The 26,968-nt window shown below is 42.8% G+C and overlaps 2 protein-coding genes across 2 annotated transcripts in view; one reads left to right on the forward strand and one right to left on the reverse strand.

Annotated features, from left to right (window-relative positions):
- Positions 1–26,968, forward strand: part of CBLN1 (cerebellin 1 precursor) — a 680,545-nt gene that overhangs the window by 559,654 nt on the left and 93,923 nt on the right. The window lies entirely within an intron of this gene.
- On the reverse strand, positions 1,314–22,121 carry C20H16orf78 (chromosome 20 C16orf78 homolog). The gene is made up of 5 exons (XM_050774827.1): positions 21,829–22,121; positions 18,043–18,162; positions 17,286–17,415; positions 4,066–4,321; positions 1,314–1,614 (listed from the first exon to the last, which is right to left on the reverse strand). Exons 1-5 carry the CDS (start codon positions 21,976–21,978, stop codon positions 1,467–1,469), a joined length of 804 nt encoding a protein of 267 aa, XP_050630784.1. The 5' UTR covers positions 21,979–22,121; the 3' UTR covers positions 1,314–1,466.

Consider the following 26,968-nt stretch of genomic DNA (forward strand, 5'->3'; position numbering starts at 1 on the left):
ATGGGGTGGGGGAGGATTGGTCTGGCAACCTCCAGGGCCTCTCTCTGAGCCCCAGTGGCAATGACTTTCAGTGGAGAGAACTACTTACCTTCAAGGGATCACTTTAGAACCTCAGAGTAGGATATGGAAATTTAAAAGTACATGGAAGGAAAATCCCTGCTATTTTAGTACACGGAGTCAAGGAGTAAAACCTGCTCACAAGACTGGCTGGAGTAGTGGCTGCCCAGCGGAGATTCTGTACGGGAGTCTCTCTGGGGTGTGTCCTAGCTCATGGAGACCCAGAGATCATTAGATGTTTAGGTTTGCCATGAGCAGATATGGACTTGGTATTAGCAGCTTTTCCATGGGGATTGACGTGCCTAGTTTTGGGGATCCCTCTCAGAAAAGCAGCGGCTGGAAAATCAGCTCCTCGTCTACCCCAGCGAACTAGGAAACAGCCCATATTTGTATGGAGTTCTCGGTTGTCACTGACTGTGCTCCCTGCTTCACATGCAAGCTCTCATGTGCTGTTCACAGCACCCCTGCTCAGCACATACTGTCATTAACCCCATTCTACAGGCGAGGAAACAGAGGCACAGAAAGGTAAAGGAACTTTCCTAAAGTCACACAGCGATTAAGTAGAACACTTGGGATTCAGACTTGCTTGAAACACTTGCAGGGACTGGAAGGGCCTGAGTTTGTGACCTTGGTTGGCCAGCATACCCAGATGGGAAGGCTCTGTCTCAAAAGATTTCTGCAGGATTGGCCACAATCATGCAAGACAGCAGGGCAGGAGACTTGGGGAAGATACTGTTTTCATCTCAACCCTGCCATTTCTCATCTATGTGACTCTGAGCAAGTTCCTTGCCCTCTGCAGCTTCTTTTCTTGAAATGAATAAGGTCCTGGACTTGCTGATATTGAGGCACCTACCAGTTCTGAAAGGTTTCGGGCCTCTTTTGGGGTCTGTGGTTGTAAGCACCCAAAGGTCTCCTTCCTTGCCTCCATATGTTGGTAGCATTTCCCTCTCTCACTGCCCCTGATCAGTCCCCCACTCTGCACACAAGGAGGCCAGGTCCCCACAAAGCCAAGTCCTGCACATGGGCGTGGGGCATGTGTGTGTGTTCTCAACCAGCCCCTTTACACTTTGTCCTTTCTAATTTCCCTCTGAGGACCCTGGATCCCCCCCCAACTTTTTTTTTTTTTTTTTAATTCCTAAGCCTTCCTTCCTAAGAAGCCCTTTCTAAGGATTCTTCTTTTGGTCAGGAGAAAAACTACAGTTTCTCCTAAGCTGGTTCTGACTTGGATGTCAAGGACCAGTCTTACCGCAGCACAATGATCACACAACTGAGGCTTGTTTTCTGATTGCTTATTTTCTAAAGGGATGCACTAGGTTGGAAGGATCACTTGTAGTGTGCCAGAGGATGGCATCTGGAGACGAAGGGTCCCATGACAGAAGGAGCCTGAAGGTGGCGGCGAGAGGAGCTTTTTAGAGTGCCACACTGCATATTCCGGTGAACACCTTTTTAGCGTCTATGTCCGCTTCGACCATGTGGGGGTGGATATCCACATCCATTCCTGCATCCTTGCACAGCTTGAGCAAGGTCCGAATGTTCTCCTTGGACAACCTCAGGTATCTGTTCAAGAGAAGGCAAAAGAGGTCAGTTGAAGGTGGAGTCACAGCAGCTTCTAACTTTATTGAAAAGAGCTTAGATTTAAGCAGCAGTAAGTGTGGGTGCTCTGCAAGGGGCTGGCTCTCCCAGTCATCCGTGGAGCTGATAGAGACTTTATAAGACAGTGGGACACCCCACAAAGGAGGTGGGAGTTTGCATTGGTGTAACTCTTTTGGCAGTCAGTTGCCTCCAAAGAAAAAAACATTCATTATCTTTGACTCAGTAACCCCACTCAGGTTCTCGATGTATCCTAAGAAGAGAAGTCAATGGAAAGAAAAGCTATATAAATAAAAGATGTTCATTTTGGGATTGTCAACAACAGGAAAATGAGTAAATCCACTAACAGAGAAATAGTCAATCTGATAATGGACTACCTCATGTCAAGGAGCTTAATTAAAAAGCCATAGTTAGAATGGCATTAAGAAGAAGATGATGTCACATGGCTGTGACAGTACCAAGTGGTGAGAAAAGGCAGAATGTGAATTGTTACGTGATTTGTCACTGTCATGCGCACATACACTGAGAGAGGCCACGGGCCGAGAAAGATACAGACAGTGGAAATAACCGCTGAGCAAAGTTGCAGGCATAGCGGAGAGCATTTGTTTTTAAATAATATCTACACAATTTAAAAATCAGACCATTGATCTAGAATATTAGCTAGAGCCCCAAAATTCTGATTGATACTGAAGAATGGGATCAATCCCATTTATACTGTGTGATCCAGAGAGCTTCTTATTCTACCAGCAACCCTGACCTTGGTCCCAGCTTTAGTACAGAGTGTAGGCCCCTACTCAGGCTGCCTGCTGGTTGCTTACTTTGCCACAGACTATGGGAGAGGCACTGTGTGTTGATATAATGTGATTTTCTGCCTGTTAGGAATGGCCACTGTTCTTTAAGGTCTTCCCAGAGCCTATCTGTTCTTATGGCCAGCTCAGACTCCCTCACGAGTGCCCACACTTGGACTACTTTTTCCCTGATCAGCCTCTGAGGGTCTCATGCATAAGTATATGGGGACACTCGTTAAGATCTCATCCTGGCCAAGCACTGTGGCTCACACCTGTAATCTAGCGCTTTGGGAGGCCAAGGCAGGCGAACCACTTGAGAACAGGAGTTCAAGACCAGCCTGGGAAACATGGCAAAACTCCATCTCTACTAAAAATACAAAAATTAGCTGGGTTTGTTGGTGCACGCTTATAATCCCAGCTACTCAGGAGGCTGAGGCATGAGAGTTGCTTGAACCTGGGAGCTGGAGGTTGCAGTGAGCCGAGATCGTATCACTGCACTCTAGCCTGGGCGACAGAGAGAGACTGTCTCAATAATAATAACAATAATAATAAATCTCACTCTGAACCACTCCATTCTTTTCTTGGTTGTTTCTTGAATGGTTTTGTATGCTATCTCTTCAAATATTCTTTCCGTCTCTTTGGAGGGCAGGAGTCCTGTCCAAATCTCTTTTCCCCCACCATGGAACCCAGGTAGGCTGCCTGTTGCCCAGAGTCAATTAGAACCACATGGTCCATCTGAAAGCCATGGCCAAAGTCATCCAGTCATGGAACTAACTAGCAAGGGCAGTCTGCTGAGGTCTCTGCCTGTTCATCTTGAAGCGTTAACCTTCTGCCAGTCAGTGAGCAGAGCAGGACTTTGTGATGGGGTTATTAGATTACCAGACATTTAAGGCCATCTTAAACCTACAGATGAGTTTACTGATGTCAACCTTACAAGGATGATAACAACTACATTACTCTGTTGTCTTGTTTCCTTCTTTGCTAAAGTTTCCGAACTTTGTCAGTTACAACTTTAGAGTAAAGGAAAACACTGGGCTAGGGAGAAGGATGCTTGTTTTTGGAAGGAGTGGGGGAATCTGGGCTCCACTGCTAAAACGCAGAAAGCCCTGATAAACGGGACAGAGAGCAAGTGAGAAGGGAGACTCTTTGGGAAGAGCAGTAAATAGCAAATGGTTTCACACTTTGTTCATGATCCCTTAGACAGTCTAAAAGCCCAAACATACAGCAGATAGGTCACTGGGGATGGTGGCTACCATCACCAGCAACTCAACCCCACAGTGCAAAGGATTGTAGGGAAATCTTCCTGTTAAGACAAAGCCACATTCTTTCCTTTTTGAGTAATATTGAAACAAATGGAAATATTGGGAGGGTTGTTGAAAGGTGTGGCATCAAAATGGCAGCACCTAAATGACATGCCCATTCAGGCGATGGTCTACCAGCAGGTGAGCTGCTGAAGACCCATTGGCTTGAGCCCTGGAGCAGTCCTTTGGGACCAAAGGGCAGAGCTCAGCCACGCCAAGCCCCTACTCCTAGATCTTCAGATTAAGCCAAGGTGTTTGAGCCAGAGACAGGAGTAAGCAAAGCCTGTTCTGGGATCCCACCCCCCTGCCCAGGGGGTGGCAGCTCTCACCGGCAGCTCAGCACCTCCTCTGGCTTCAGCATCCTTATGGTTTCCATCTTAGGCTCGGTGCTTTTCTCCATGAGGCTCTTTAGCTTGCGTTCGTAAGCCGTGTCAGGCATCTTGTTGGACCAGTCTCTCATGAAGGTTGCCCTCCGGCTGCTAAAGGTACCGTCCTGTAACATGGGATCTAAGACAACGCTTTGTCGACGGAATGGGTTTGGCCGCTGAGTAGACTCTGGGTCGACTGCATCCTTGATATCTGTAACTGAAATTGGACAGATGTCATCAAAGAGTTAGATCATGGGAGACTTGAGAGATGGGGTAGGCAGGAAGGGGATGAATGCTGGAGGAATGCATGGACTTCAAACAATACCTGTTCTGAGATATGAGGTCTTTTCATGGCTTTCACAGGTTCTCTACACCCCTTCCCTACTATCTTTTTTTGGGACTGAGTTTCCTCACTCTGTGGCCCAGGCTGGAACGCAGTAGCACAATCATACCTCACCTCAGCCTCTATCTCACAGGCTCAGTGATCCTCATGCTTCATCCTCCCGTGTAGCTAGGCCTATAGGCACATGCCTCCACTCCTGATAAACTTTTATATTTTTGTAGAGATAGGGTTTTGCCATGTTGCCCAGGCTGGTCTTGAACTCCTGGGCTCAAATGGTCCACCTGCTTTAGCCTCCCAAAGTGTTGGGATTACAGGCGTGAGCCACCGCGCCTAACCCAGGTTCTCCTTCTTTGTTTGTTCAATCCTTTTTCCCCTCCCTCCTTTCTCCTTGCCTTGTTCCAACTCCCTTCCTTTCCCTCCTTCCCTCTTTCTGCTTCTTTCTGTCTGTTCTCTCCATCCTTCCCAGTGGGAGTTCCCCTAAGTGGAATGAGCATAGGGGAGGTAGCCTAGAGGATATCTTCTGATATCCCAGGGAAGGTATCAGAAGAGAAAAGCTTTGAGCTGGGTTTGAAAGGGTGAATAGTTGATCAGTTAGAAAAGGAAGGAAAGGATCACAGGCAGAGGAACAGAATGTGTGAAGGCACAAATACACGAAATGAAATGGTGAGTGTCTGATGTGACCCAAATATGGGGTTTGTACCAAACAAAATGTTGTTGGACTTGCAGGGGTGCCCAACATTTTGACTTCCCTGGGCCACATTAGAAGAAGAAGAATTTTCTTGGGCCACACCTAAAATACACTAACACTAATGATAGCTGATGAGAAAAAAAAAACGCAAAAAAAATCTCGTGATGTTTTAAGAAAGTTTACAAATTTATGTTGAGCCACATTCAAATCCGTCCTGGGTCCCATGTGGCCAGTGTGAAGGTTGGACTAGAGCTTGGACACCTTAATATTTTTTTCTTCCTAAATTTCCTTCTAAGTGTTTTATGTATTTTTACTTACGAGGATGGAATATTTTGTACTCATTTCCATTTCTAACTGGTGTGACAAGTATATAGAGAGAAGTCTACCGTTTGTTTTTTTTTCTTGAGATGGAGTCTCGCTCTGTCACCCAGGCTGGGGTGCAGTGGTGTGATCTCAGCTCACTGCAAGCTCCACCTCCTGGGTTCACGCCATTCTCCTGCCTCAGCCTCTGAGCAGCTAGGACCACAGGCGCCCGCCACCACGCCTGGCTAATTTTTTTGTATTTTTAGTACAGATGGAGTTTCACCTTGTTAGCCAGGATGGTCTCGATCTCCTGACCTCGTGATCTGCCTGCCTCAACCTCCCAAAGTGCTGGGATTACAGGCGTGAGCCACCATGCCTGGCCAAATATACTGTTTTTTTGAACAACTATATTTGTCAGCTGGGCATGCTGGCTCATGTCTATAATTCCAGCACTTTGAGAGGCAGAGGCAGGTGGACCATTTGAGCCCAGGAGTTCAAGACTAGCCTGGGCAGCATGGATTGAGGCCAAGAGTTCAAGACTAACCTGACAAGACTAACAAAGTGAGACCCCATCTCTACCAAAAAAAAAAAAAATTAAAAAAAAATTAGGGGTGTGGTGGCACATGCCTGTCATCCTAGCTACTTGTGAGGCTGACTTGGGAGGACTGCTTGAGCCCAGGAGGTCAAGGCTGCAGTGAGCCATGATCACACCACTGCACTTCAGCCTGGGTGACAGAGTGAGAGACCCTGTCTCAAAAACAAAGAAACAAACAAACAAACAAAAAACTGTATTTGTCTAGTATACCAGCAACCACGGTAAATTTTATTATTTTTTAACTAGAATTTCATGAGTTTTGCAGATATACAATCATATTAGGGGGAAAAAATGAACATATCATTCCTCCAATATTTATCAAAATTACATATTCTTTTTAATATATATTACGTTTGACAGACCCTCTAAAACATTGCCAATAATGATGATAGGGATTAAGCCTCATTTTGTTCCCGATTTTAAGTAATTTGGGCATTGCATCTTTTAGAATGACATTTGCCCCTATTTGGGGTATATGTTTTATAATATTTTAGTGGTTTATCCCTGGTTAACATAGAGTTTTTACTGGTGATAATTGCTTGATTCTACTCATTGCATTTTTTTTTTTGCCATCTACTGATATAATCACATTTTTCCTTTAATATGTTGATGTAATAAATTGTGTTCTTAGATATCCTGATAATGAACCACTTCTTACCTGCTGTAATAAAGCTCACTTGTTCATGGTGGAATTCATTTCAGACATTGTACATGTGATGTATTTTCATACATCGAGTATATTTGCTAAAAATTTCTAGATTTTCGCATTTATATTATTGTGAGATTGGCCAACTTTTTTGGTATAAGTTTTAATATTAAAGTTCTGCATTAATTTAATAGCTTGTTAAATTAGTGCAGAAATGTCTATATTTTATACAGTCTGTAATAGTTGAAGTAACGTTAAAATTATTTGCTCTTTAAATGTTAAAACCTTGCATGAAACCATTTGTCTTAGTGCCATTTTTTAGTGGGAAAATGTTAATTATTTTTCAACCTTCACTGCAGAAATTGCCCTACTCAATTTTTCTGCTCTTTATTGTACCAATTTTGATAATATATAGTATAATAGAAAATCATCCATTTCCTTTAGGTTTTAAAATGTATTGTATATTGTATAGAGGTATAGTATTCTATTACAGTTCTTTTATTTACATCCTTTCTCATATACAATCTTGTGTATTTTTACTCTTCCTTTTAACAAGGCTTATGATTACTTCATAGCAATTGCTTTCATGTCACTTGCTTTTTCAAAAAGCCAAAAAGCTAGCTTTATACTTAGGCTTTTAACAACTTTTGATGTTGATATTATTCATTAACCCCAGCCAGTATTTAATATATTAATTTTCTCTTTTTCATAATTCTTCTACTTACTAAATTAATAAAAGTGTTGGAAATTTCTTTTATTATGTGTTTTATAAAGAATTACTACTTTTAGTTTTTACCGTACATTTTCTTCTGAGCATATATTTTGCCTTTGTCTCATAGGTTTTGGTATGAAACAGGCTTATTTCATTAGTTATTTTCTTTGACACAAGGGTAATTTGGATGTATGTTTTTTAATTTCCAATTTTTATAGTTAAGGGTTATTTCTAATTGTTGGTTTGGGATGATGTAGGTAGCCCTAAAATCTTTACTTTTGTGAATGTTAGTATTTTCTCCGTGATGAAGCACACAGGAGATTTTTGTAAATATTATTTGGATATAAAAAAATACATGTTCTCTATTAAGATGTAAAGCTATGGTTTGTTAACTGCATAGTTACATTCTTCTATGTATTTCCTGTTATTGTCTGTATGATCTTCTATTTGTTTCTGAAGGAGATGTATTAAAATTTACCCCCATAGTGGGGAGAATGGGAGGGAGATATGGGTTAAAAGGCTACCTATCCAGTTACTATGCTGTGTTAGTCTGTTCTCATGCTGCTAATAAAGATGTACCTGAGACTGGGTAATTTATAAAGGAAAGAGTTTCATTGACTCACAGTTCCACATGGCTGGGGAGGCCTCACAATCATGGCAGAAGAGCAAGGGAGGTCTTACATGGCAGCAGGCAGGAAGAACTTGTGCAGGGGAACTTCCATTTACAAAACCATTAGATCTCATAAGACTTATTCACTATCACGAGAACAGCATGGGAAAGACCCGCCCCCATGATTCAATTACCTCCCACCAGTTTCTCCCACAACACTTGGGAACCACAATTCAAGATGAGGTTTGGGTGGGGACACAGCCAAACCACATCACATGCTCACTACTTGGGTGATAGGATCATTTATACACCAGGCGTCAGCGACACAGAATTTACCCATGTAATAAACCCACACATGTACTCCTAGAACCTAAAAGTCAAAAAAGAAAAATAAAATAAAATGGACCACCATAACTGTATCTTTAACAGGTTCTCCCTGCATTTCTAAATGTCTTGCTTTATTTATTTAGCTTCTACATTTTTTGATGCATGTAGGTTTATGGTTATTACTTATTCTAACATTTAAAAAGGTCTCTCTTTTACTCTATGTGTTTCTTTTAGCCTCAATTCTAACTCATCTACTTGCACTTCCTTGTTGTTTCTTTGCTTTTCCTTTTGTCGTCAACCTTTCTATCTCACCTGGTTTTAAATGTTTATCTAGATATTGATTTTAAATTACTTGCCAATATGTTGTTTCCAGTCTCTCCTAGAGAATTTTCTGCAGATGAAAGAATGTATGGCTTATAAAAATCCCTAAATATTTCTGAATCTACAAATATAATTCATTCATTTGATAGTGACTTATGTGAATTGGGGCCAGTATTATGGGAGTTTTCATTCTTAGCAATGCATGTGTGCTATTCCACTTCCAGGTTGATGGCAGGTTGATTTTTTTTCCCCTTGTAAGTAAATTATTCTGTCTGTAAGCTTGTAAGATTTCATCAACAAAGTTTGGGAATTTTATCAGGATATTCCTAGTCGAAATGCATCTAGACCTCCCACAATTACATAAATGTGGAGACAGTGGCCTGAGGAGTGGGTGTGACCTGCCCAAAGTGTCCCAATGAGTTAGTAGCTGAATTAGGACTCTTTATGGCACATGGTGCTCTGGCATTCTAGCTGGTCCTTGACAGGGTGATCAGGTCAGGTGGCCTCAGCAGTCCGTTTGTACGTGCAGGAAATTGGCGCTATGCTATGGGAGGATCATGAGCTGCACATTCTCCTTGACACAAATAAGGAAATTCCTTGGAGAAAGGGCAATTGCCTTTCCTGAAACATCTGATCCTCTTCCGTGCAAGGTGGGTCTCATGAAGGAAAGAGCAGTAGCAATATAAAAATTAATGACAATTACACAGATTAGCTGACATGTGTTGAGTGACTCACATACCAGGCAGTGTTCAAGGGCTTTCTGGCAGTGGGGACACATTAGTCTCACAACCACGTCATGTCCATTTGACAAAGGAGAACACTAGGATCAGAGGGATTAGGTAATGTGCTCAAGATGCCACAGATTATCAGTGGTGAACTGAGGACCTGAGCCCACATTGTCAGAGCCTTTTTCTGGAAGCCTGTCCTGGCCACTCTTTTGGACAAAAGTGACCCACATTCCTCGGTTTGTGGCTGAAGAGATAGGTTATATTTCTAATGAGCCATGTTCGGGACACCAGAAGCTCACTCTGTGCTCGTGGAGACAAAAGAGGGTATGGCCTTCTAGCCCTGTGCATTAGGGAATGTATCCTTGGCCTGGTGTCTACACAATGTCCTGGACATAAGGTGCCCAGGGAGGGAATTCCCTTTCCCAGTCTAGCTACTCAGACTTTACCAAGATTTACTTTGGCAAGGTGTTACAGTTGTTTTCCCAGAATCTTTTCCTGGCTCATAGCCAGGGCAACCTTTCTAAAATTTAAATTCAACTTAGTAATTTCCTTCGTAAAACTTTTCAGTGACTTGTTATTGCATTTAATCAGGTTTATGTTGTGGAAAGGCCAATTTGAGACTTCTGCCTTCAGTCAAGATGGGGTAGCGGGGATTGGATTTATCCTTCCACCTTAAGCAATTAAAAAACTGGGCATGTCATATGAAATAGCAGTTTTTAGACATTGGACAACACACGACACAGGGCAGTGATCCTTGAGTGAGGGGAAAGAAATGAGGGGAGCCTCATGATTGCCCCAGCCTTCAATTGGAAGATGCTTCCAGGTTGCAGCGTGGGGTAGCAGGGAAGCCTAGACAGAGCCTAGGAGTCCCCTTGAGTTGAGGAGAGAGACCAGATAGTTTAGGTAAACTGTAAGAGCTAGAACAACAGGAAAAAGCTGCGCCAAGAACTGCAGAGTTATGCAAAGATTCCTCTCAGCTGAGGACTAGCCGGAACAAGCCAGAAAAGAAAGTACTCCAGTGAAAGAATTGGTAGACAAGAATACGGCAACAGCTAGTATGGCATACTGCTGTTATGCCCTCCAAGGCAGGGTCACATTAAGAAGAAACACAAAAGATTTAAAATGACCCAAATTGAAATTCTAGAGATGAAAATGACAATGTTTGAAATGAAAAATTCTATTGGATGGAATTAACAGCAGATTCGGTATAGAAGAGGAAAGGATTAGTGGACTTGAAAGTATAGCACAAGAAACTGTACGAGATGAAACTCAAAGAGAAAAGACTGAAAGATGAAGAAAAACACAACATGAATTTTGGGACTTTAAATATGTGTAATTTGGGTGCCTGAAAGAGAGGGGAGAGAATGGAGAAATGAAATAAATTTGTGAAGAAATAATGGCCAACAAATTGGTAAAATTTGATGAAAACTGTAAACCAAGAATTTCAACAAACCCCAAATACAAACACAAGAAACATTAAGCAAATGACACTAAGGCACATCATAAGCTCCTTTCTTAAAAGAAAATCTTAGAAGCCAGAGGAAAAAACATACTTTACAGAGGAACAAAAATTAAGAAGAGAGCCAGCTTCCCATTGCAAACAAGCCAGAGGACTGTAGACCAAACTTTAAAGTATTGGATGAAGAAAGGTTGACAGTCTAAAATTCTACACTCAGCAAAAGTGTCTCTCAGAAACAAAAGTGAAATAAAGACCTTTCTGGATATACAAAAGCTATACGAATTTATTACCAACAAAGCCACACCACAAGATACATTAAAGGAAAATCTTCAGGTAAAAGGAAAATTCTTCCAGACAGAAATCTGGATCCAATGAAGAGCACTGGAAATATTAAATGTGTGAGTAAACAGAAAAGTCTCTTGAAAACATAATTGCATAGGGTAAAAATCATAACACTTGTGGGATTTATAATATGGAAAAATATAATGTGTGGCAACAACAGCATGTAGAAGGGGAGAGGAGAAATGGAAGTATACTCTCATAAGGTTCTTATGCTTTACATAAAATGAAGATAGACTGTGCTAGTTTAAAGATATATGCTATATACATTAACATCATCACTAAAATGATTTTGTGTTTTTTAAATATGGAGTCTTGCCCTGTCTCCCAGGCTGGAGTGCAATCTTGGCTCACTGCAATTTCCGCTTCCCAGGTCTAAGCGATTCTCCTGCCTCAGCCTCCTGAGTAGCTGGGATTACAGATGTGCGTCACCACACTTGGCTCATTTTTGTATTTTTTTTTTTTGAGACGGAGTCTCACTCTGTTGCCCAGGCTGGGGCACAGTGTCACGACCTGGGCTCACTGCAACCTCTGCCTCCTGGTGATTCTCCTGCCTCAGCCTCCTGTAGCTGGGACTACAGGCACGCGCCACCATGCCTGCCTAATTTTTGTATTTTTAGTAGAGACAGGGTTTTGCCATGTTGGCCAGACTGGTCTCGAACTCCTAACCTCAGGTAATCCACTCACCTCCGTCTCCCAAAGTGCTAGGATTACAGGCGTGAGCCACCACACCCGGCTGCAACAAAGAGTTATAAATAGGAAGCTAATGAAGGAGATGAAATGGAATCATAAACATTATTTGGTCTAAAAGAGGGCAGGAAAAGAAGAAAGAGAAAGCAAAGAATAGATGGAACAAGCTAGAAACACATGTGAAGATATGTGTTGTTTAATTTCCACATATTTTTAAATTTTCTAATTGTTCTCATTTTATTGACTTTTTGTTTTATACCTTTGTGGTAAGAAAAGATAGTTAATATAATTCTAGTCTTCTTGAGTTTGTTAAGATGTGTTTTGTGCAGTGCGATAAAATTAGAAAAAAAGACCAAGAAAATCACTCAAAACCATTCAATTTCGCTGGGCACAAGGGGTATGCCTATAATTCCAGCACTTTGGAAGGCCAAGTCGGGCAGATCACTTGAGCTCAGGAGTTTAAGACTAGCCTGGGTAACATGTCAAAACCTCATCTCTACAAAAAAATACAAAAATTAGCTGGTCATGGTGGTGTGCACCTGTAATCCCAGCTACTTGAGGGGCTGAAGTGGGAGGACTGCTTGAGCATGAGATGTCGAGGCTGTAGTGAGTCACGATCCTGCCACTTCACTCCAGCCTGGGTAACAAAGTGAGACCTTATCTTAGGAAGAAAAACCCCATACGATTTCATGGAAATTAAATAGCCTGCTCCTGAATAACTTTTGGGTAAATAATGAAATTAAGGCAGAAATCAAGAAGTTATTTCAAACAAATGAAAATAAAAATACAATATACCAGAATCTCTGGGACACAGCTAAGGCAGTATTTAGAGGGAAATTTATATCACTGATCACTCACATCAAAAAGTTAGAGAAATCTCAATTTACCAACCTAACATCACATCTAAAAGAACTAGAGAACCAAGAGGAAACCAACCCCAAAACTAGCAGAAAACAAGAAATAACCAAAATCAGAGCTCAACTGAAGGAGATTGAGACACACACACCCAAAAAATACATTTATAAGATCAAGGAATCCAGGAGTTGTGGGGTTTTTTTCTTTTTAATTTTTTTCTTAATACAGATAGGATCTCACTATGTTGCCCAGGCTGGTCTTGAACTCCTGGGCTCAAGGCATCTGCCCCTCTCGGCCTCCCAAACTGCTGGGATTACAGGTGTGAGCCATCACAGCCGGCCTGGTTTTTTGAAAGAATTAATAAAACAGATAGACTGCTAGCTAGACTAATAAAGAAGAAAAGAGACAGGATCCGAATAAACATAAGTAAAAACTACAAAGGAGATATTACCACTGACCCCACAGAAATACAAATAACCATCAGAGAATATTATGAAAACCTCTCTGTACACAAGCTAGAAAATCTAGAAGAAATGGATAAATTATTGGACACATACACCCTCTCGAGAATGAACTGAACCAGGAAGAAACTGAATCCCTGAACAGACTAATAATGAGCTCCAAAACTGAATCAGTAATTAACCTACCAACAACAACAAAAGAAGCTCAGGACCAGATAGATTCACAGCCAAATTCTACAAGACGTACAAAGAAGAGCTGGTACCATTCCTACTGAAACTATTTCAAAAAATTGAGGAGGAGGGACTCCTCCCTAACTCTTTCTATGAGGCCAGCATCATGCTGATACCAAAATATGGCAGGGACACAACAAAAAAAGAATGTCAGGCCAATTCCTTGAACATTAATGCAAAAAGCCTCAACAAAATACTGACAAACCAAATCTGCACAAGAAAAGAAACTATCAACAGAGTAAACAGACAACCTACAGAATAGAAGAAAAAAATTAAACTATGCATCTGACAAAGGTCTAATATCCAGCACCTATAAAGAACTTTAACAAACTTACAAGAAAGAAAAACAAAAAAAAAAGTGGGCAAAGGACATGAAAAGACACTTTTCAAAAGAAGACATACATGCAGCCAACAAGCATATGGAAAAAAACCTCAACATCACTGATCATTAGAAAAATGCAAATCAAAACCACAATGAGATACCATCTCACACCAGTCAGAATGGCTATTATTAAAAAGTCAAAAAATAACAGATGATGGTGAGGTTGTGGAGAAAAGGGAATACTTATGTACTGCTGATGAGAGTGTAAACTGGTTCAACCATTGTGGAAAGAAGTTTGGTGATTCCTCAAAGAATTAAAAATAGAACTACCATTTGACCCAGTAATCCCATTACTAGGTATATACCCAAAGGAATATAAATCATTTTACCATAAAGACACATGCACACATACATTCACTGCAGCATTATTCACGACAGCAAAGCATGGAATTAACTTAAATGTCCATATATGGTAGGATGAATAAAGAAAATATGGCACATATACAGCACAGAATACTATGCAGCCATAAAAAGAACAAGACCATATTTTCTGGAAGAACAGGGATGGAGCAGGAGGCCATTATCCTTAGCAAACTGATGCAGAAACAGAAAAGCAAAGACTGCATGTTCTCACTAATAAGTGGGAGCCAAATGATGAGAACACGTGGCCACATAGAGGGGAACAAAGGAAACTGGGGCCTACCTGAGGGTGGAGGGTGGGAGGAGGAAGAGGATCAAGAAAAATAACTGATGGGTACATCACCTGGGCGATGAATAATCTCTACAACAAACCCCCATGACACAATTTACCTATGTAACAAATCTGCACATGTACTGCTGCACTTAAAAAAAAATGACTTGTGGTCCAACATATGATCACTTCTGGAGAATATTCTACTTACATTTGAGAAGAATGTGTATTATGACGGGATGTGTAAACATATGTTAGGTCCATTTGGTCTACAGTTTTGTTCAAATCTGCTCTTTTCCTTATTAATTTTCTGCCTGCATGACCTACCCATTGTTGAGAGTGAAGTGTTAAAGTCCCCTACTATTATTGTGTTGCTGTTTATTTCTCCTTTCAGTTCTGTTAATTTTTTAAACATATTTAGGTACTCTGATGTTGAGTGAATAAATATTTCAATTGTTATGTCTCCTTGATGAATCAATCCCCTGTTATATGACAACCTTCTTTTTTTCTTGTGACAGTTTCTGACTTAAAATCTGATATTAGTATAGCCACTGATGCTCTCCTTAGGTTACCATTTGTGTGGAATATCTTTTCAGGCGTTCACTCTCAGACTCACACTAGTGCATGATTGGCATCTGAGAGTGAGTGCTTCCTTAAATTTGGTGGCCTCAACTCCCGGCTCGCCTCGCCTTACCCAGTCTTGGAGTTGAGAAAAACATCAGGGGGCTACTTCCTGCAAAGACATGTAGCTAGGGAAAAATCTCCTGGTGGCAGGGTCGGATAAAGGACTTTGAAGAACAAGGGAGTCTAATCATCAACCTCTAATTTGTTTGCTGTATGATTCGTGATGTAATTCTTTCCCTCTGTTGGCCCCAAGCCTTCAACAGAATGTATTTACACACAATGACTTCCATGTAAGAGGTTTTAGGAGAAATCAAAGAGACAAAATAGCAGCCACTGGAAGCAATATTTACAGAAGCTCCAGGGCCCAGCAGGACCGGGATTTTGGAGCCAGACATTACACTGGTAGTCACAGAAAGTTTGGGGAAGGTATGGGGCTTCCCATAAGGCATAAGGCAATCTAGTTTATTTTTAAAATAAACTTCAAATATTTTAGAATAATTGTGGTGTATTAGTCAAGGTTCCATCGAGGGTCAGAACTAATAGGATAGATGTATATATGAAGAGGAGTTTATTAAGGAGTATTAACTCACACAATCACAAGGTGAAGTCCCACAATAGGCAGTCTGCCAGCTGAGGAGCAAGGAAGCCAGTCAGTGTCCCAAAACCTCAAAAGTAGGGAAGCCAACAGTGCAGCCTTCAGTCTGTGTCCAAAGGCCTGAGAGCCCCTGGCAAACCACTGGTATAGATTCAAGTGTCCAAAAGCTGAGGAACTCGGAGTCTGATGTTCAAGGGCAGGAAGCATCCAGTACAGGAGAAAGATGAAGGCCAGATGACTCAGCAAGTCTGATCCTTCCAACTTCTGCCTGCTTTATTCTAGCTGTGCGGGCAACTGATTACATGGTGCCCACTCAGGTTGAGGGTGAGTTGGCCTCTCCCAGTCCACTGACTCAAGTGTTCATCTGCTCTGGCAACACCCTCACAGACACACCCAGGAACAATACTTTGCATTCTTCAATCCAATCAAGTTGACACTCAATATTAACCATCACATATGGATTTACAGAAATGTTGCAAAGAAAATAAAGAGGATTCCTGTATATCCTTCATCCATTTTCCCTTAATGGTAACATCTTACGTCCATGACATGTTTGTCAAGACTAAGAAATTAAGATTTTTTTGTATATTATAGAACTTCTTCAGATTTCACCAGTAATGCCCCTAAAGTGCTATTCTAGGATTTAATCTGGGATCCTAAACTGCACTGAAAGCTGACTGCATTTAAATCTTAAAGGGAAGTGACTGCAATTTGGTCACAATGGCTTTGGTATATTAAATGAAAAGGGGAAGAAAAGATTTTGTTGTTTTTGTTGGGCACAATGGGGGCAATTTTATGTATGAGAATTGACAGCCTCTGCTTAAAGGCTCCTGTGCACTTTTCTCCTGGGCTAGTTGGAATCCCTTCCAGATTTCTCTTTTACCCTACACCTCTGTCCCAAAGGGCCTGACATAACAAACGCATCTGTTTTTCCAACACCACAATAAAGACCACCTGAAACTTTAGCAAAATTTTTACTTAGAAAAAAACCACTAATATTCATTCAGCTCCTCCTCTTGGTCAGGCTAGTTACTTTTCATGCCTCATCTTGCTTAAACCTCACAACCATACTATGAGGCAGGTATTATTATCATCCCATTTTACAGATGAAAAACCAGACTCCGGAGGTGGAATAAGTTGTCCAGGATTATACAACTCTGAGTTCCTTATAAAGTGGTAGAGCCAGGGTCAGGACCCAGGCAGTCTTTGAAATTGGGGATCTGGCACAGCCTAAGCTCGTCCCTTCCTAGAGGTGAGCAACTCCTGGCAAGTTTCAGGCCAGCAGGAGTGGTACCTTCTGTAGTTGATATTGTCACAGTATCTGAATTAATTAGATGATTTGTAACTCATGAAGTTGATGTCACCAAAATGGCTTCAGGAACCTGGACACATGAGGTTGGTTTCCTGAGAAGGGAACACTTGGGAGGGCCAGGGCCTTGACAGACATTCACCTCCTGTTCACGTCACATCCCGCTTGCCAAGAGCGACCCCAGGAGCGTCCCTCCCAAGCCTCCATGCGGGCTTCTGACTCCTGTGTGCACAATGGTTGGATTGCGGTGGACGCTACTGCTCTAAGGATGGCGTGAGAGGAAGAGATTATGGAGGAGGATTCTGGCGGCTGGGCCAAGGGTTTTCCCTTACCAGATTTCTTGGGGCCATCCTTGATGTAGCTGCCAGGGACCATGCTGAGGCGTTTTCCCTTTTGCTCCACTCCATAGAGCCTTCGGTAGGAGACCGCGTCCTTGTCCATCCTGAACCTCTTTCCTAAGGCCTTGGAGGGAACAGGTGAGAAGTCACACCCCAGTTACAGGACCTGGCTCACCCTCCCCACCTCCATCCCAAGCAAACAAACAATGATTTCAAAGGTTTGCTGAAAGGCAGGCAAAGGCAACCAAGGAGGGAGCTTCCCCGGGCCCTGGCAGAGGTCGGAGGGGCAAGGTCTGCCCATGGGCGCTTGCTCACCAACGCCTCCCTCTTCTTCCCACCATATATCAGAGGGGTCCCTGGGGGCCTTGGAAACACAGGCCCTTGGAGGCCATTAGGTCTGGGTGGGTCTGCCCTGTTAGCCGCCTAGCCAGAAAGCTCCTGTCCCTCACTGAGCCACTGTGTTCTCATCTTCCAAGTGGTCTTCCTGAATGGTTTCGGGGGACAAATATGGGCGAGGGAGGATGTGACACTAGTGAAGAATGAAACTACAGGGAGGCAGCAATTGAGTAGCACAGCTGGACAGGGTAGGGAAGGGTGGAGATTTTATATGAGTGTTAATGTGGGGCCAGAGTGAATTTCAGAGCCTTAAAATTTAGAAAGCAGGCAGACATTATACAGGAGAGAAGCGGGGACCCCCTCCTTCATTTGAAGACCCAGTGCGGGTGAGGGGAGGATGGGGGGGCCGCATTACCAGCTGGGAAGTCTCCGTGGCCTTGTGGTTCCCTCTCCGTGCCGTCATGAGGCCTTTGCCTTTCTTCTCTTCCTTCTTCTCATTTCCTTTAACGACTATCACCACTTTGGGCTTTTGCTTCTGAAAAGCCAAGGGAAGAGAGCCCTGCAGCCATCCCTGTGTTGACAGCGTCCCCTCCCTTTCCCCGAGGAGAAAGCTCCCAGGTGAGGGGCTGCCCCTCCCCTCCACAGGCTTCAGTGCACACACTCTAGGTCCCGTTGTCACTGTCCCTCTGCTTCCGGATGCACCCTGGTATACATGTCGCCGCCCACAGAGCGACGTTGTAAGCTTCAGGCCTGGTCCTGTTCCTCTCAACCTCAGAATCCATCAGGGGCTCCCCATCACCGCCCCCACATAAGGGCCTCACTCCCTAGCCTGGTGAGAAGCCCCTCCAGCCTCCATGTGGCCTTACCAGCTGTGACTTTCCTGCCCCTGCCTCCAGTCTGGAGCCACAGGAAGGCTGCCCTGACTTTGAGCAGGTGCTGCTGATCCAGACCTCTGGGCCTTTGCTCAGCCCGGCCTCTCCCTTGGTCCCGGAGCACCCCAGGCACCCACCCCATTCAGTCTTCCTGGAGGGGTGGTCATCACTGACCTTGTCTTTCTCTTTCCCCAGGTATTCCTTACCACCCGCCCAAGAGCTGAGCACACCCTGCCGTGAATGGAGTTCCTTGTGCATGGCACATTCCTGGCCCTCCTGCTCTTATGCAGGGAGGGCAGGGTCATTAGGGATCTCCAGGATCCCACAGTCCAGGAGCCCAGCAGAAGCACATAAAGGGCGGGCCACCCAGGAAGCATCCCGCCTAGTCTATAAGGAGTAGGGGTGGGTGCCAGAGTATCATGGGAAAAACTAAATAGACTGGGTCTCCTCTGGGAATGTGCTGCTTATGGTTACGGGGAGACAGTGGCCTGGACTGCAGTCTCCAGGTCAGACTGCCTGGATTCCTGCTCTATCCACGGCTGAGAGCTGAGTGACCTTGGCAAGTTTCTGCTTTCTCTGTGGCTTAGTTTCCTTGTCTGAAAGGTGGGGATAATAGGAGGACCTACTTCATAAGGTTACTGAGAGCAATAACTGAATTATGACATGCATGTGCAATGCCCTCCATGAATTATCGGGGGTGGGTTATTATGCGGGGTGGGTGGAAGGGAAGTTTCGATAAGCCGTTTGGGAGTGTGGAAGGAAGCTGTCCAAGGCTCTGCTTCATGTTGCAAGTTGCCTTCTAAGGAAGGTAATGCTGGTTAGCTTTGGGGTTTTGTTTGGCTTAGTGGAGAAACAGTGCAACTCAGAACCAAGGCTGCATTTTCAGGCTATGAGGAGCTAGGATGACCCATCTCCTCCAGGGCAGCCCTTTCCACCGTCCCCAGCTCAATCCTCAGCCTCCCCCGAAAAGTCATCTGAGTAGCTCCCCACACAGCCCCCATTTTGGGGAAGCCTGAGTGGAATCGACATGGCAATGCCTTAGACTTAAGGAAAGTGCAACATTCACGGATTCAGCATCCTCCATGGCTGAGACTTCAGACCTCAGCGGTCTTCACTGATGCCAAATGGCTCACAAGGGGAAATACCATGAGCAGTCTATTGTGGGGAGATCTGGATGGCCAGGCCAGACCCCAGGAGAGGAGGCCACAGAGGGCCCTGAGTGGTGAAGATAGACCCCAACCTTCTCACTAGAGGGTCCTCCGCCGTCACCTGCTGCTATCAGAGACCTGCCAAGACACGTCATCTTCCTCTTAGAAGCTTCTTTAAAAACCCAGATGCTTCTGGGAAAGGTAATGATGCTTGATGACTTAATTATATTTCCCATGTAAACTTTCTCCCTCTCTAGGTCCAAAGTTATTTACAATAAAAGCCACTTTTAAGGTAAAGCTGTTAAAATGTGATGATTAGAATCTTATCCTGGTAAAAGGAGATAGACCTGAACATATTAACCATGGAAGTGAATGTAATTCCTGTGATCGATACTAAATTGAGTTTGGAGAGACCCAGAAGTCAAGCTTCCCCTTCGCCCCCAAATCAAGGCAGTGGGTAGGCTATCTGTAAATCATTAGCACCTTAGAGTAAAATATGTTTGTCAGATGAGTCTGATGGAATTGGCACTCGAGATCTTTCTGACTATAAATGGTAAGTGGTATGGTTTGGATCTGTGTCTCTCCCCAAATCTCATGTCAAGTTGTAATCTCCAGTGTTGGAGGTGGGGGCCTGGTGGGAAGTGATTAGATCTTGGGGGCAGTTTCTCATGGTTTAACATGATTCCCCTTGGTAGTGTTATGAAGGAGAGAGTTCTCGTGAGATCCAGTCATTTAAAAGTGTGTGTGGCACCTCATCCTCCCACTTCTTGCTCTGGCCATGTGAAGTGCCTGCCCCTCTTTTGCCTTCTGCCATGATTGTAAGCTTCCTGAGGCCTCCCCAGAAGCGGAATCCCCTATGCTTCTTGTACAGCCATGAGAAAATTAAACCTTTTTTTTTTTTTTAAATAAATTACCCAGTCTCAGGTATTTCTTTGTAGCAGTGTGAGAATGGACTAATATAGTAAGTAAGTACATGAACAGAATGGAAGCTTTCCCCAAAGGCAGGTGCTGACCTGGATAAAGCAGAGGAAGTGGAGGCAGTTATGGGGAGTTGGCCCAGCAAAGCCCATGCATTTGGGAATTGGATAAATCTGAGTTTGAGCCCTGGCTCTGCCCTTTATTACTTCTGTGAGAGCAATAAAAAGACTTATTTTCACTTTCCTTATCCTTCAACTGGGGGTAAAAATAGCGCCTCCCTGGTGGCCTGACTGGGAGCAGTTGACCACATAACCCAGGTACAAATCTAAGCACAGGGCCTTCACCACAGTAAACATTAAAAGTTAGTGATGTGATGAGCATTGTCATTAGTAATGGCATTTTTTACTCATTTTGCTCTAGGGTCGGGAGATTCAAGAAAGACCAGGTGGCATCTTCTGCAGAGGACACCACTTTCCAAAGACATGGCTTGGTTCTTCATAGATGATGGGTCTTGGGGGAGCTCTGGGAAAAACTGAGGCAAACTTGGTTGCTATACTTCTTGGAGAAAGAGGGAAGGGCAGATTAGAACTAGCTCGATGTAGAGTAGAAAAGGGGGTATGTTAGCTGGAGTCGCAGTTGCAGTAATGGCAGTGAGGAATGAATGTTCTTTGATTCTGAAGGCATCACAAGGAGGGAAGAGCTGAGGGCAGTAGGAAGATCCCATCCTGCAATACGGAGACCCAGAAGCCACTGCCCCTTGGCCCTTCTAGAATTCTGACCAATACTAACATTTGCCCAGCTTAACTAAACTTTAGACAGGTTTCTTCCTGATGATAGGTCTTTGGCCTCCTTTTCCTGAGAAACTTTCCTCTAGAAAACTTGCATTTGTAAATTTTTTCTCTGCCCCTTTGAGATGTAAATTTATCAGCCTCTTGCTAGTTTTACAATCCAGGAATGTTTTTCTCAAGGACCTGGGAGGACCCTTTGAAATATAATCATCAAGAAAGATTGTATCCTGTCTCTCAGTCTCTGTGAGAGGATGGGAGCCTAACATTGATAAGTGCAAATTAGCAACACAGACAGCCTAATCATATTAACTAATCCCCCCACCCCCTTAATGTCCTTGGGTACTTCTCACTAGCTTATCCCAGCACTTCAAAACCATCCCGCCTTTGGTTTCAGGAGAGTCAAGTCCAATCTCTCTCCCCTACTGCAACTATCTTGAGCAAAGTCTTCCTGCCATTTCTCTTGGATGGTACCCACCTCGGGAGCTTGTTTCTTCTTCCCCTGCCTCCGCTCCAGCCACTCCAGCACACGGGTGAGGTCAGACATGCGCCTCTCTTCGACAGTCTTCCACATGGATTTCCTCTTTGTGGGCATTAAATCCTTCAGGTACACTGGTTGCTCTGACATTGTGGAGTCTTGCTAGTGGCTTGGGTGGGAGGCGGCTGGCACTCTCTCACTCTCTTGATCCCTTTATCTGGACTCGATGGCCTGGTGATTCAGAAGGTAAGGTGTGGCCTCAAGATGTGAACATAAAGGGCAGAGTGAGCAAAGACACTGGGATATTGGCTTTAAAGGGTGGAAGGCCTGGGGAGTGATTGTGAGGTCATTGCCAGGCTTGGTAGCTGGCTCTGGGGTCAGAGTAGAGGTGAGACATTGGCCACCTCCCACTGTTCCCCATGTGGCCACTACCCCTCTTCAGGCGTTATGTCTCCTCTGGAATCTGCCACAGCCTCCTTGCAGCCTTTCCACCTCCATCTCCACACAGATCTTACTAAAATAAAGGTCAGCCCATGTGTCTTACTTTCTCAAAAACCTTCGATGGCTCCTTGTTGCCTATCTAAAAAAAGTCTAAATTCTTTAGTTTGGCATCCTGTCTTTCTACAGTGTACTCTAATTAGAAGAAAGTTTTTTATAAGCCCAATTCGTCTATGTTCATTTATTCATCCAACATGTGGTTATCAGGCACTTACTAAGTATTGGGAATGGTGCTGGGGATATGATGCAGGAGAAAAACATAGGCAGACTTCCTAAGACATATGGGCTAGTGGAAAAGCAGGGCAGATAATTACCCTATGAATCCATAATGACAAGTGAAGATGAGTGCTCTCAAAGAAAGGAATGTAGTTCTAAGAAAGGCCATAGCAATGGTACTAGACTTGGATGGGATGGGGTGGTGGGTAGGCCACTTTTGAGCTCTGAGCTAAAGGATAAATAGACTTCAACAGGGCTGCTATGGACTGGACATTTGTGTCCCTCTTGATGGCATTAAAACGTGGGGCCTTGGGAGGTAATTAGGTCATGAGGGCAGTTCTCTCATGATTGGAATTGGTGCCCTTGCAGAAGAGACTAGAGAGAGCTCCACCATGTGGAGATGTAGTGAGAAGGTGTCACCTATGAACCAGGAAATGGGTTCAGCAGACATAGAATCTGTCAGAGCCTTAATTTTGGATTTCCTAGACTTCAAAAAGGTGATAAATGAATGTTTGTTGTTTACAAGCTACCCACTTTGTGCTATTTTGTCATAGGCCCGAGTGGATTAAGACAAGGGCTTTGGACCAGAGACATATGCCTGTGCAAAGGCCCTGTGCAAAGGCTTTAGACCAGAGACATATGCCTGTGCAAAGTGGGAGGCATAGCACTAACAGCAGAAGGCAAGAGTGGCTAGAGTACCAGGGGGAAAGAGGCAATGGTACAGAGGTGGCCAGAGGCCAGGCCATCCAGGAACTTGGTGGCCACGGGTTCTGCTCAGACTGGGAAGGGAAAGGGAGCAAAAGGAAAACAATAAAGGAATTCAAAAAAAAGGGGGAGGGAGTGGCATGGTCAGGTTTCCCTTTTTTGCTCTAGTAAACTTCTACTGAAGTAAATTAAGTATACAGAAATGTGCCAGAATCACAAATGAAGACATCTATGTAACCAGTACCCCAGAATCTCCCCTACAGCCCCTGGTAGTTATTAGCACCCTCCAAGGGTAAATATCATCTTATCATCCAATTTCTGCCTTTTTTTTTTTTTGAGACAGAGTCTCTCTCTCTGTTACCCAGGCTGGAGTGCAGTGGTGGGATCTCAGCTCACTGCAACCTCCGCCCCCCAGGTTCAAGCGATTCTCCTGCCTCAGCCTCCCGAGTAACTGGGATTACAGGCACTCTGTAATTTTTGTACTTTTAGTAGAGATGGGGTTTCACCATGTCGGCCAGGCTGGTCCTGAACTCCTGACCCTGATCCACATGTCTCGGCCTCCCAAAGTCTGGGATTATAGGCATGAGCCACCGTGTCTGGCCTTATCATCCAATTTCAAACTTTTTCTTCCTGTTATTGAGTTTTATATAAACAAAATAATATACATGTGATATTTTACATCTGAATTTATTAATTTTGCAATATTTTTGTAAGATTTTGAAATAGTGAATTATTTTGTCTTTGTTTATGTGGTAATATGTTTATTTTACCTTCATTCTTGAAGAAAGATTTTCTGGATAATGGAACTCATGGTTAACAGTCTTTTCAACACTTTGTATATGTCATTTGATTGCTTTTTGCCCTCTATTGTTTTATTTGGGAAGTCAGCTGTTAATTGTATTGTTGCCTCTTATAGTAATAAGTCATTTTTCTCTTTCTTGTTTTTCTCTTTGTTTCTGTCTTCTGACTGCTTGCCTATAATTTGTCTAGGTGTGGATCTCTACATATTTATCCTACTTGAGGTTTATTGAACATTTTGGATATGTATTTAATTTTTTAAAGTCAAATTCTGAAAGTTTTTGGCCATTGGTTTTTCCATATGTTTTCTGCTCCTTCCTTTTTATTTTCTACTTCTGGTTTTCTCATTATACATCTGTTGGCTTGTTGTTGTCCCACTGGCCCCTATGGTTCTGTTCATTTTACTTCAATCATTTTTTTCTCTCTGTTCCTCAGATAGATACTTTCTATCACTCTGTCTTCAAGTTCATTGATCCCTTCCTCTGCCATATATAATCTGTTGTAATAGGTCTTTACAGTAAAATTGTAATTTATGCTTTTCAACACCAGAATTTCCATTTCTTTCCTTATACTTTCTATCTCCTTATTTAGAATCTTTCTCTGCTGATTCTTTATTATCATAATTTTATTTAAAAATTTAAACAGTTCTTTGAACATATTTAGAATAGCTATTTGAAATCTTTGTTTGCGAAATACAGAATCTAGGGAAACTCAGAGACAGGTTCTACTATCTGCTATTTTCCTCAGTATGTGTCACACTTTCCTATTTCTTTGCATATCTTGTAATTTTCTGTTGAAAACTGGGCATCGAAAATATTGCAAAGGATGTTAATTGATATGTAATGGATATGTTAATTATCTTGATGTAGCCATTCCATAATGTATCATTATGTTGTACACCATTAATATATGCAATTTTATTTGCCAATTAAAAAAATTGCAAAAACTTTGGATTCTGATTTTCCCTACTCCATGTTTTATTGTGAATCATGGAATTGCTATCTGGGAATCTTGTCTTCTCTGTTGTGTGAAGCTGCTGAAATTTCTGATGACATTTCTTACATTCTTGCTTTTTAAAAATATTTAAGGCTAGCTTCCTAAGCATTATCTCTGTGTCTGCATATCTAATTGGACGGAAATTGTTCTTAAACACCTTAAATGAGTAACGCCATCTGAGATCTGCTGATGAATCTACATGTGGGTATGGGAGCTGTATCAGTTATCTTATTGCTGTTTAATGTTATCTCAAAGTTTAGTGGCTTAAAACAAGAGAAAGATTTTACAGATTTTGTGGGTTGGGAATCTGGGTGTGCCTTAGCTGGGTTCTCTGGCTCAGGCAACAATCAAGGTGGTGGCCACGTTACAGGTTTGACTGGGGAAGGATCTGCTTCCATACCCTTCATGTGATTGATGGCAGGATTGGGTTCCTTGCAGGCCATCGAACAGAGAACATCACTTCTTTGTCACAAGAAACCCTTTGTTCCTTGTGACATGTGCCTCTTCATAGGATAGCTCATGACATGCAGCTTGCTTCATCAGCACAAGAAGGGGGAAGAACCAGAGAGAGAGTGAGAGCAAGGCAGAAGTCAGTCTAACCTTGGAAATGACATCCACCATTTTTGCCATATTAGAATATGATTTATTGGAAGCAAGTCCCTATGTCAGCTGCACCCAAAATGAGGGGATTACACAGAGTGCTAATACTGAGGACAGCATTTATGGGAGCCATTTTAGAAGCAGCCTACCATAGGAATACATTCAAACTTCAGTCTATTTTCATGCTTTCCTCTATTTTTTGCTTTCTACTGGGCTCTTTTTCATCTCCTCTGTATATCTGTGTAGCCTCAGAGTTGGCCAGCAGAGTCTGGCTAGACTGGGCCCTTTCTGGTTTCTGCTATGCAAGCATGCAGCTTTAGCTAGAGACATTTGCCCCAGTCATGACTAAAGTGATGTTCTCAGTCTAAAGGACCTTTTGGCCCTCCTGCTTTTCTACCTTGGCAACTTTTACTTAAACCAACATGGCTGCCAAGAGTGGATGTGGCCCAGTGCTCTAAGTCAAGTAAGCTCCCTTTACCGCCGAGAAACTGTGTCTCCTCCCAGTCTGCCCCACCCTGGAGGAGCCTCCCTATTGACTTAGCTAGGAGCAGGAGATGGGAGCAGCCTTAGGCTAGAGTGCCAAAGATTCTCACTGTTGTTACCCAGACTTCTGCAGTTCTCAAGCATAAATGTTACTCCAACTGTTATATGCCTCCAGTTGATTTCTGGAGTGCTGTATAATGGTTTTGATCAATGTTTTTGAGCTTTATAGTTGTTTTTTGGGAAGAGGATTTATTATTGCTTCACTTGGCCATAGACAATTTCCCTTGCTAATGCCCTTTTAATACATTTTGTAATACCCTCTTTGCTATTTGGAAATGAAACCCATATAAAACTTATTTGCATACATACATTTAAAAAAATTGCTATAATCCTCTAAACTAATATAAAAAAGAAACTTTTAAACAATACAGTCTCCCTTTGGGTATATTTCAGTATTATAATATCTGGTCACAACTAAAATAATTGATAATAATTTAGTCATTCCACAATATATCATCATGTTGTTTATTATTAATGTATACAACTTTATTTGCCAATTTAAAAATATTGTAGCAAATTTGGATTATGATTTTCTCCTAACTAGAGTCTTAGGATCTCTGTTTTAATGTTAATGCTGGTCAGTTGTGTTGACCAAAAAAAGAAAACTCTGTAGTATAAAGAGATTTATTCTGAGCCAGTATGAGTGACCATGGCCCAGGGAAGAGTCTCAAAAGATCCTCAGAACACGTACTTGAGGTGGTTGGGTTACAGTTTGGTTTTATACATTTTAGGAAGACAGAAGCTATAGGCAAAGGCATAAATCAACATATGTAAGACATATAAT

The sequence above is a fragment of the Macaca thibetana genome, chromosome 20 (assembly GCF_024542745.1).
Source record: "Macaca thibetana thibetana isolate TM-01 chromosome 20, ASM2454274v1, whole genome shotgun sequence".
NCBI classification, from domain to species: Eukaryota; Metazoa; Chordata; class Mammalia; order Primates; family Cercopithecidae; genus Macaca; species Macaca thibetana.

Coding starts and splice junctions, on each gene's coding strand:
- C20H16orf78 (XM_050774827.1), bottom strand. CDS start 21,978: ATGTCAGAGCAACCAGTGTACCTGAAGGATTTAATGCCCACAAAGAGG. Junction 17,416..18,042: donor CCACGGAGACTTCCCAGCTG/GTAATGCGGCCC, acceptor GTTCCCTCCAAG/GCCTTAGGAAAGAGGTTCAG. Junction 4,322..17,285: donor GGATGGCCCCAAGAAATCTG/GTAAGGGAAAAC, acceptor GTCCAATTTCAG/TTACAGATATCAAGGATGCA.